At 37.3% G+C, this 11,562-nt stretch overlaps 1 protein-coding gene across 1 annotated transcript in view; it reads left to right on the forward strand.

The window, feature by feature from the left end:
* CHM (CHM Rab escort protein) overlaps positions 1-9,838 on the forward strand; it is a 236,319-nt gene extending 226,481 nt beyond the window's left edge. Inside the window, exon 15 of the mRNA XM_081563843.1 lies at positions 6,451-9,838. Within this exon, the coding sequence (XP_081419969.1) occupies positions 6,451-6,642 (192 nt within the window). The 3' untranslated portion in view covers positions 6,643-9,838. The remainder of the gene's footprint in view (positions 1-6,450) is intronic.
* Positions 9,839-11,562: the final 1,724 nt, after the last annotated feature.

Below are 11,562 nucleotides of genomic sequence, written 5' to 3' on the forward strand. Positions count from 1 at the left end.
AGAATATCACCTAAGTTTTGCCCATGTAAGAACATAAGCACTTGCAGATTTCTTTTTTCCCTTTTTTAAGTAAAATGCTTCATTTTACTATTTGTCAAGTTTGCATCTGCCATTCTTATTTGTAAATGTATAGATGTTGAATAACATAGACCTGTCTCCCTTGTGTTCATTTGAAGTTCTGATTTGAAGACATTAAAAATAGGAAGTAATCTGTGTTTAATACTCACAAGTTAAAGTTGTATGCAGGAGCATACCAAGACATTCCCGATTATGTAATTCTTTCTGTGACTTGCTAGTTTTGTGGTCTATGTTCTAGTTTTTTTCTGAACCTCACGTAGATATTTATTTTCTTATATGAGGAATGTTTCATTTACCCACGCATACTGATAAACAGACTGGTCTGTAGTCCCTACTGGTCTATACTCCCAAGGCAGTGATAGCTCACTTCCCTTTCAGGAGTCCCCATTGCCTTGGAGCTGCCACTGCCTTAGGAACAAAAATAGTTAAATAGTGCTGTACCCCATATTATACTTCCGGTATGAAATGGGTTAAATTGGCTGATGCTGGCTGGACTGGCAGTATAACCACCATTAGAATGTTGTTTGTATGGAGAGATCAGCAAATTGCTTATGACTTTTGGTACATAATTTGTAAGTTGAAGATGAGCTTTCTTGGTTGTAAGAACTGTCAAGTTGCTCACATAGTGCAGTATCATTTACTTTCTCAAGCTATTGAGGGAGAGGGCAATTTTAGGTGTCATATTTTCTGAAGCTTCCATTTATTGTGCATTTTCTATATGACAAGTACTGTCCTAAGCATCTTATATATGTTATCTTATTTGGTCCTCACAGCAACCCTATGAGGTAAGTATCTGTTGCATCCCCATTTTACAGATGAGGAAATTAAAGCCCAGAGGGGCTAAATAACTTGGCCAAAGATCACATAGCTGGTAAATTTTGACCGAAGATTTAACCTTAGGTCTGTTGGACTCCACTGCTTGTACACACATGTAGTGTACAGTGCTTTCATCTTGTTAATATGGATGCATCCTAAATATATTAAACTGCTAGATTGACAAAATATTTGTTTGTTTTTAGACTTCCCTATAGCTCAAATGGTAAAGAATCTGCCTACAATGCAGGAGACCAAGGTTTGATCCCTGGGTTGGGAAGATCTTCTGGAGAAGGGAATGGCAACTCACTCCAGAATTCTTACCTGGAAAATCCCATGGACATAGAAGCCTGGTGGGCTACAGTCCATGGGGTCACAAAGAGTTGGACATGACTGAGTGACCAACACACACAATGTTAAGTAAACATAGGGATATCTAAATTACTCAGCTTGTTTTCTCTGTACTTCCCAGTATTAGGAAACCAAGTCACAATATAATTAGCCCTTTTTAATTATTTTAACTACATGAAAGCATTTACCCTTTAAGCTTACTTCTGGCTTTAAAATGATGGGAAAGATTCAGTTCAGTTCAGTTCAGTCTCTCAGTCGTGTCCGACTCTTTGAGACCCCATGAATCACAGCACACCAGGCCTCCCTGTCCATCACCAACTCCCTGAGTCCACCCAAGCCCATGTACATCGAGTCGGTGATGCCATCGAGCCATCTCATCCTCTGTCGTCCCTTTTTCCTCCTGCCCCCAATCCTTCCCAGCATCAGGGTCTTTCCCAATGAGTCAACTCTTCACATGAGGTGGCCAAAGTATTGGAGTTTCAGCTTCAACATCAGTCCTTCCAATGAACACCCAGGATGGATCTCCTTTAGGATGGACTTGTTGGATCTCCTTGCATTCCAAGGGACTCTCAAGAGTCTTCTCCAACACCACAGTTCAAAAGCATCAATTCTTTGGCGCTCAGCTTTCTTCACCATCCAACTCTCACATCCATACCTGACTACTGGAAAAACCATAGCCTTGACTAGATGGATCTTTGTTGATAAAGTAATGTCTCTGCTTTTTAATATGCTGTCTAGGTTGGTCATAACTTTATTTCCAAGGAGTAAGTGTCTTTTAATTTCATGGCTGCAATCACCATCTGCAGTGATTTTTGACAGTTAAGTCCTCTGAACCAGCCTCTTTGTATAAGTCTCAGAATTGTGGCTTAGTTGGCAAATGAAATGAAGCACACTAAGAAGCTTCCAGAAAGACCTTCCAGAAAGTGACAGTTGGCCCTACAATGTTCCAGCAGTTGGAAAGAGAGAGACTTGGGAATGGCCGGAGTCTGGCCGTGGGAAATTGGCAACAGCAGAGGCCAGTGGCAGATGGGCTAAAGGGGGATTTCCACATCAGGTAGAGTACAAATAAGGGCAGGACAGAAAAACCTATGGTTGGTTGGCAGTCTTAGGACACACATTTTTCATGACAGGAATATACAGAAACAGATTGAGTGGGATCCAGCCATGGAAACAGGTTCAGGGGAATCTATCCTATAGAGAGGTGGCAAAAGAGAAACAAGGTGTAAGATACAGAGGAACTGAAGTAGAAGTAAAAGAAAGAGTAATAATTATTATTATTATAGTATTTATATTCAATATTTGCACAATATACAGTTTCTAAAATTCTTCCATTTATATATATACTTACATGTATAGCTACATGTGTGTGTAAACTATATTGTACAGATGTTGGATATAAATATTACAACATACATTACATATATGTACATACATATGCATACATCATATATATATATATATATGTAGAGAGAGATTCTGTTCCGTGCTTGGCACTAAGGATTCAGAGTTAATTAAAACCTAGTCATCATTCCTGGGTGAATCACTGTCTGGTAAAGGAGAAAAACATGTAAACAAATGACATTGCAGTATGGTATATGCAATAAAAGAATGATATTGAGGGACTTCTCTGATGGTCCAGTGGTTAAGACTCTGCATTTCCAATGCAGGGAGTGCAGGTTCAATCCTTGGTTGGGGAACTAAGATCCCACATGCTGCATGGCAAGGCCATAAACAAAACAAACAAAAGAATAGATTTAAAAAAAAGAATGATATTGAAAGTACAAAGGTAATATAGAGGAGCCACAAGTTCTATCTAGGAGTCAGAGAACCTTACACAGAAGGATATAAAAGATGAGTAGCAGTTCTTCATCCAAATGGAAAACAATCAAATTGAAACATTCCATACATTATAGCTTTTGCACCAGCCTTGGATGTAAACATCATATGTTTAAGAAGTCAGTCAGTTCAGTTGCTCTGTTCTGTCCGACTCTTTCTGACCCCATGGACTGCAGCATGCTAGGCCTCCCTGCCCATCACCAAGTCCTGAAGTTACTCAAACACATGTCCATTGAGTCGGTGATGCCATCCAACCATCTCATCCTCTGTCATCCCCTTCTCCCGCCTTCAAGCTTTCCCAGCATCAGGGTCTTTTCCAGTGAGTCAGTTCTTCGTATCAGGTGGCCAAAGTATTGGAGTTTCTTCAACTTCAGCGTCAGTCCTTCCAGTGAATATTCAGGTCTGATTTCCTTTAGGATGGACTGGTTGGAACTCCTTGCAGTCCAAGGGACTCTCAAGAATCTTCTCCAATATCACAGTTCAAAAGCATCAATTCTTCGGCACTCAGCTTTCTTTATAGTCCCAACTCTCACATCCATACATGACCACTGGAAAAACCATAGCTTTGACTAGACGGACCTTTGTTGACAAAGTAGTGTCTCTGCTTTTTAATATGCTGTCTAGGTTGGTCATAACTTTTCTTCCAAGGAGTAAGCGTCTTTTAATTTCATGGCTGTAGTCACCATCTGCAGTGATTTTGGAGCCCCCAAAAATAAAGTCTGTCACTGTTTCCATTGTTTCCCCATCTGTTTGCCATGAAGTGATGGGACAGGATGCCATGATCTTAGTTTTCTGAACGTTGAGCTTTAAGCCAACTTTTTCACTCTCTTCTTTCACTTTCATCAAGAGGCTCTTTAGTTCTTCTTCACTTACTGCCATAAGGGTGGTGTCATCTGCATATGTGAGGTTTCTGATATTTCTCCCAGCAATCTTGATTCCAGCTTGTGCTTCATCCAGTCCAGCATTTCTCATGATGTATTCTGCATAGAAGTTAAATAAGCAGGGTGACAATATACAGCCTTGACGTACTCCTTTCCCACTTTGGAACCAGTCTGTTGATCCATGTCCATTTCTAACTGTTACTTCCTGACCTGCATAGAGATTTCTCAGGAGGCATGTCAGGTGGTCTGGTATTCCCATCTCTTTAAGAATTTTCCACAGTTTGTTGTGATCCACACAGTCAAAGGCTTTGGCATAGTCAATAAAGCAGAAATAGATGTTTTTCTGGAACTCTCTTGCTTTTTCGATGATCCAGCGGATATTGGCAATTTGATCTCTGGTTCCTCTGCCTTTTCTAAATCCAGCTTGAACATTAATGGTTCACGTACTGTTGAAGCCTCCAGCAAACAGGTAATAGTAGCAAAAAGTAAATTGTAGCAAAAAGTCTGAGAGGCAGAGATGGGGTGAAGTAGAAGATGATGAGACCATAGAAGATAGACCTGAAGAGTTTTGTTTGCCATAACCATCTTGGATTTTTATCCTGTTAGATGAGTTTTAAGCCAGAATACAATGGCTTAGCAGGTAAAGTATCTGCCTGCATTGCAGGAGACAAAGGAGACATGAGTTCGATCCCTGGGTTGGGAAGATCCCCTGGAGAAGGGCATGGCAACCTATTCCAGTGTTCTTGCCTGGAAGTTCCCATGTCAGAGAAGCCTGGCGGGGCACAGTCCATGGGGTTGCAAAGAGTCGGACACTACTGAGTGACTAAGCACGTGGCATAAACAGAATTTCATTTTCCATTGACCCCTCTGAGGGCAGCATAAAGATGGATTACACAGGAAAATCCTAGAGGCAAAGTGAATAGTCCAGTTCTGAGATGTTGCAGTTGTCCCAGGGAAAGATGGTGCATGTCTGGGCTGTGTCTCTAGGAAAAGAACAGATGGAGTCAAGAACTAAGAGATAAAATCAATAGGATTTGGTGATTGCATCCAGAAAGTGAAGGGGAAGAACTTCTTCAGGTAGACAAGGTAGAGATAAAAGACAAAATGACCATTAGAGTAACTAAAGTGTGAGGTAGAGGCTCTGTCTGACATCAGTCCTCCTGTTTCTAGAGACTAAATGTCTCCAGCAAAGATGTATATTGTGTGATCCCAGGGTGGAAGCAAGCAAAGCAGGCATTTCAAATATTTAATTTGAAAAGAACCATAGTAAATGGCAGGTCCTAAAATATACCCTTGAATTATACTTAAGAAGGAAAGAAACTGTTCTATTTACTGGATGCAGGAGTATGCAATTTTAGATGGCCAGCTAGCAAATAGTTTTGATTTTGCAACCCATATAATGTATTTTGCAACTGCTTGACTCTACCATTGCAGTGCAAAAGCAGCTATAGATAGATAAATGAGAGTGACTGTGTTCCAATAAAGCTTTATTTATGAAAACAGACAACAGGCTGGATCTGGCCTGTGGGCCGTAGTTGTCAACTCCTGGCCTAATGGATGACTTTGTGTGTACATTGGGATGGAGGGTTGAAGTGGTACAGACAGACATTGTAAACTTTAAAGCAAAACAAGCATATATCTTAAAACCCTTTAATGACTTTCTTTTACCAGTAGGGTAGCATGCAAACTACCTAACCTGGCAGGGACCCCTATCTAACAAAGAAATGTATTCATCTAAATAAAACCAGGAATATGTTTAGAATAAAATAACAATGCTACTTGCCACATTTGCTTTCTTGTATGTGTGTATGTATTTGTTGTTGTTAATTAAGATCACATTTACTTTCTTATTCTCTTACCCTGCCAGACTAAGCTGAGCTTAAATCTTGACATTTTAATTTCTGTTATTATTAATAACAGTGATAACAGTTATCATATAAAGAAGCTTATGCTCTTCTATGCTGTGGACAAAGAGAGCAAGGCTCAGACGCTAATTAAACATTCCCTAGATCACATCACTACTGCATTTGGCATGGTTTTCTATTCAGAGTCCATAGTCTTGGACTATGTAATACTCCTCAAAGCACAGAGGGAAGAAAACTAGAAAAGCAAATAGTTGAACAATGAAAACTGTTCTTGATTTGAACAGTTGTTAAAATTGGTATATGCTAAATTAGACTACAGATATCACAGATAAGCTCTATTAAGAAATTATATAAAGGATATTAAAGGAAATTTTATTTCTATTGACATATAGAATAATGACCTTAAAGTCTTGACTGGGCACCTGATCAAGTACTGATATACTTGAAGGGTGGGTCTGAATGAATGTATTTGAGTTCTGAAAGCAGATTTTAGAAGGTTATGTATGCTGTGTAAAGTTCTGTAAATGATTATAAGGATGATACTTCATTTTTTAAATTGTTCCAAAAAGGTTCATACATTTTAAGTTAGTGTTCAAAAACTATTGTGCCCTTTCTTCCCTGGCCAGGCTGAAGCACTTTTCCAACAAATCTGCCCCAACGAAGACTTCTGTCCACCCCCACCGAATCCTGAAGACATTATCCTTGATGGAGACAGTTTACAACCAGAGGCTTCAGAATCCAGTGCCTTACCAGAGGCCAACTCAGAGACTCCCAAAGAAAGCTCAAATCTGAGAAACCCAGAGGAGCCCTCTGAATAACGAGTATATACCAAACTGGATACCACACTGTGGAAAATCCTCCTAGCCTGAGAGTCTTCTTGATGAAAGAACTGTTTGAAAAATGTTACAAAACAGCAGCCACTTAACATGTGGAATTACCAAGAAATACAAGTGATAGAAATCCAAAAGGGGATTTTCCTTAAAGAGGACATTCTAAGACCACAAAACACTTTGTAAAGCACATTGACTTGCCTGCTTTAAGATACCAAACCTGTGGAATTAGCAGATAAAAATTATAAAGTGGATTGATTCCCAGAAATACAGCTATGTTTATGAAAGTGATCCTATGCATTGTTAGTAATTCTGTGGTATTAGGACAGCTTTTGTCTGCCACTTGGCTTGAAAGCCACATCTTTGGAATTAACTCACAAATTTCCTTTGATTATTTGAGTTATATTTTCTTTATGGGTGTGAGCATCGTGACACAAATGATGAAAGTATATGTAGATATAGTTGAAAAAATTTAAAGTGTCATGATCCAAGCAGGAGCCTATGTTTGAAACAGAGGTTTGTTTTGTTCTCTATCTTGAGGAGAATTGAAGATACTATATTAAAGTAGACACTTTTACAAACAAGTCATGAGTCCCTTACTCAGTTTTTTTTTTTAATGTTAATAGTATTTGTATTTGAATCCTGAACATACTGCAAGAGCTCAGTACTGGAGAAATGAAAGGAAAGATTTGACTAGGCTCCTTTGGTGTTTGGAAATTCTTTCTAGCCGAGTACATGGAGCACTAACCTGATTATCTATGGACCTAATTTCGTCCTAGCTATGCTATTGATGATATTAGGCAAATTGTTTACTTTCTGCACCTCAGTTTCTCCACATGTCTACTGTATGAGAATGATTTTGAAGATATATGCAGTGCTATCCTTAGAATGATTTTTCTGGAATAAAAGTTGTTTCAGAATTTTCTCACTGACTTGGGGGTGAATATCAGAGATCTCATGCAGCAAATAATTGTTTGCTGTCACTTCCCCCAACACAATAAATCGTAGTGTTTTTACTGCATTAAGCTTTTAAAATAAAAATGTATTTCTTAAATTAGTATTTAATAGTCTTATAGAAAAGTAAAGAAAGTAACATATAGAATTGTGGTTTTAAATCTTAATAAGGAAAACACTCTATAAACTCTTCATATTCCTTTTCTAGTAGTTAGACCTGAAACCACCAAGGACTCTAAACAGAATATGACAATTGATAAACCCTAATATGCACTTAACATAAAAATATAGGGGCTGTGAATAGACAGCAAATCTAGGTACAGTGAGTGCCTGTATTAAAGTCTTTCCAAATGCTGGGCTCTGATGGTTTACCTTCTTTGAGCAATAGTTTGGACTTAACAACTTATTTGTATAAATAAATTTATTAAAAGTGTATTGTCATGCAGTCTGGCCTGTATTGCTGATCAGAGAGCCATGGCTACAGTAGAAAGCACATAGTTGTTACATTCTTCAGCTGCAGCAGGGCTTTGACCTCTCCAGATTTCAGCGATCTCAAAGACAGCCGGCTCTTTCAGGTCACAGACTCATGAGAAATGGAAAGAATGTCGCTTTTGCCTCACCTTTTAAACCCCCAGCGGGGTTTAAATTCAGCAGATATAGCTGAATCCAGAGGAAAACCTTCCAAGCCTCTTAGGCTACTCCTAACCCCTCTCCCCATTGCACAGCCATTCCCCTATCTCTTTAATCCCCTCTATCCCTCTCTTCCCTTTTTATAATATTATACAAATCAGGGACAATAGAATTACATTATAACCTACTTCGTTAAGTGGATTCAGATCTGTCTTAAATTATATTTCCTGAAACCCAACTATGGCATGCACTAAATGCACAATACACAACTATAAGCACTGGGTATTGGCTCTGCCCTGCAGTACCAGCAATATAAAAGGTTCCACTATATGAGAGCATCGAGTTTGAATACAAATGCAGTAAGCTGCACCGATTAAAATATTGTACTTTGTTATAGTCTTAGAGTTAAGGCCTCTTGATAAATCATGCACACTTATGTAAACAGCCAATCAGGGTAGGCCCAGAATAACTAGAAAAATTCTGATAGCTTTACTACAGTTCTCTGAACAATGAAAGAGATACTCTGTGGTCTTGTGGCCCAATCTATACTGTACCCTATTTCATCCATTAGCCAGTATCAGAATTTCTCTTCTGGATTATTTATTAATATTGTTGAAATGTTTAAAAGCTCCTGAATATCATTAGTGATGATTAAGATAATACACAGCTGTTTAAAACTTTGTGTTAGAAAACTTTAGATACTTCCTCTTGCCTCAGAATGTAATAGAAATTATTCTCAGAACATTCTTTTCAGCTGTCTTGCTGCAAATACTTCTTTTCATAGCTTTAAAGAAAAACCTTTCAGTTTTATTGTAAAACCATAAGCCTGAAGTCATATGAATAAAATTTAGATGTTTGTATGTGATGCAGAAATTTCATTAGCTAATTTTAAATTTTGAAAATTGCTATTATCAAAGAATTTTTATTCCTGTGTTTAAAATATTTGTGTTATGCATGCTTCTTATTAGCCAAAAGTACCATTCAGTTTAGTTATCAATATGAAAACAGATTACTAACCCTGTGTTGCTACTGTATTTTTGTCTAGTTGGTATGCCTGCCAAGAAAAACATACATATATATATATAATAAACATATATTTTTCTATAGGAAAACTGAGTTATAATTTCCCCATCTACTATTATACTTGGCTGCTTATAGAAAAATGGTCATGTTAATGGTTAACTTCTGGAATAGTAATTTCTGAGATTGGCAGCCCTCTGCCCAAAATAATGGCCATGCTAATGATTAACTTCTGTCACAGCTGTAGTTCTGGAGAAAGCAAAATATGTCTAAAGTCCTAAAAACCTCCAAAAAAATTTTTGTTGAAATTTTATTGCTAAATAGTAATGATCCTTCAAAGCAGTTTTCTTACAGATAAGTATTTACTGCTATTAGGATAATTTCTCTCAACTCTTGATTGATTTTCTTAAGTGCATTTCAAAAAAGCATGACTATATGGTTATTCATGATTTGCACACTGTAACAGTAAGTTTTCAGAGGAAATAAAGTCTGTTTTAACGCCTTTCAGGCATGGTATCCTATTTTTTAATATTAACATTTTGTATATATGCCAAGAAATTAAAGATTGTCTTGAAATTGATTTATTTGTTGATATCGGTCTATTATTTAACCTCTCAGTTAATTTTCCAGCTATATATTTGACTTTTTTCCTAGGCAACTGCCGACTGTGTCAGGCTTTTGAAAAAGGCAATCAAATGATACCTGGGTATGATTTACTTAGCAAACTCTTCTAGATGCCAGCATCAAACTTCATTCTGTTTGAAATCAGTGTTCAGAGGCACGGGGCATGGCATTGCAATACACTGTCTGCCAACTGTTTTCCCATTTCACTTAGTGTGTGAGACGCTGAAATGTTTTTCTTATTTACTTTGTGAATGAGACTCTGAAATGTTTTTCTTTGTGGTAGTTGAGTCCCCAGTAGCTTATTTACAACAGATAAGAGACTGTTGATGTTCTTTTCATGCAGAAATTATTCACTGAACTGATTTGTTCTTGAATCAAATAATTAAAGCAGAGTGACATTTCCTGTCAATTCTAGGTAGTTTCTAAAGCTTCTCAGACAGGATGTATTCAAAGATAACATCACTATTTAAAAACTGACAATTTATCTGTGATTATTAATAACTCAAGTTTTAAAAAGATAAGGTTAATTGAATTTTTAAACAAGTAGCTATATCATCCTTCAAGCACGTTGAAGCTCAGAGTATTCACACTTTTTTAAACAAGTGCTTTGATACGTTTGAATTCTTTAATGATGGCTTTTTAAAAATGCAAGAGGTTTAATCCTTAACATCCCAGGTCACACTTTGAAAACCACTTTTTTTTTTCTATTATAGTTTAGCTATGGGGCTGCAATGAGATGCTCTTCCCATACAAGTTCCCACGTCTGCTCTTTGTGGTGATGATGACTCTTAGGACCATTTGACAGATAATCATGAGAACTTGAATTCTAGTAGACTGGAGGGTCTTATCGCCTATCACTACAGGGCGATTTATGTTGGTAACACCTATCAATGTTAATAGGACTTGCATGTGTAAATCCTCTTCCTGTCAGTGAGACAGTTGACCCCTGAAAGAAATATTCTTTAGATACGGACAGTTTTACTCTAGAAACATTAGTGAATTGTCCTATTCAAATTGTTCATGTGTGAAAAAAAATGGCAATTCAGCAGAGGATTTGTAGAGCTTGAAAAGATGAAATACTAGTTCATATTTTCTATTCACAGTCTAATATATATTAGACACTATTACTCGTCATCTTATCAACATAGCATTTTTCTCTTATTTTCACTTATTTTTATTTTGTAATTGAAGTATAGTTGACATTCAGCACTATGTTAGCTCCAGGTATGCAACATGTGATTCGATATTGCTATACAATACAAAATGATTACTGTAGTAAGTCTAGTTATCAACTGTCACCATACAAAGTTATTACAATATTGACTATGTTCCCCATATATATCTCATCCCCATGATTCATTTTTTTACTGAAAATTTGTACCTCTTAATCTCCCTCACTGATTTCACTCATCCTCCCCACACTCCTCCTCTCTAGCAATCTCCTATTTTTTCTCTATCTACAAACCTATTTGTTACATTTGTTCATTTGATTTGTTTTTTAGATTCCACATATAAGTGAAATAAAATAGTATTTGTATTTCCCGACTGCCTTATTTCATTGAGCATCATACCCTGTAGGTGCAATCCCTTTCAAACCACCAATAGCATTTTTCACAGAACTAGAACAAATAATACAAAAATTTGTATGGAAACACAAAAGACCTCAAAAAGTCAAGACAG

Source organism: Giraffa tippelskirchi, chromosome X (assembly GCF_054371585.1).
Source record: "Giraffa tippelskirchi isolate mGirTip1 chromosome X, T2T-mGirTip1v1.2.pri, whole genome shotgun sequence".
NCBI classification, from domain to species: Eukaryota; Metazoa; Chordata; class Mammalia; order Artiodactyla; family Giraffidae; genus Giraffa; species Giraffa tippelskirchi.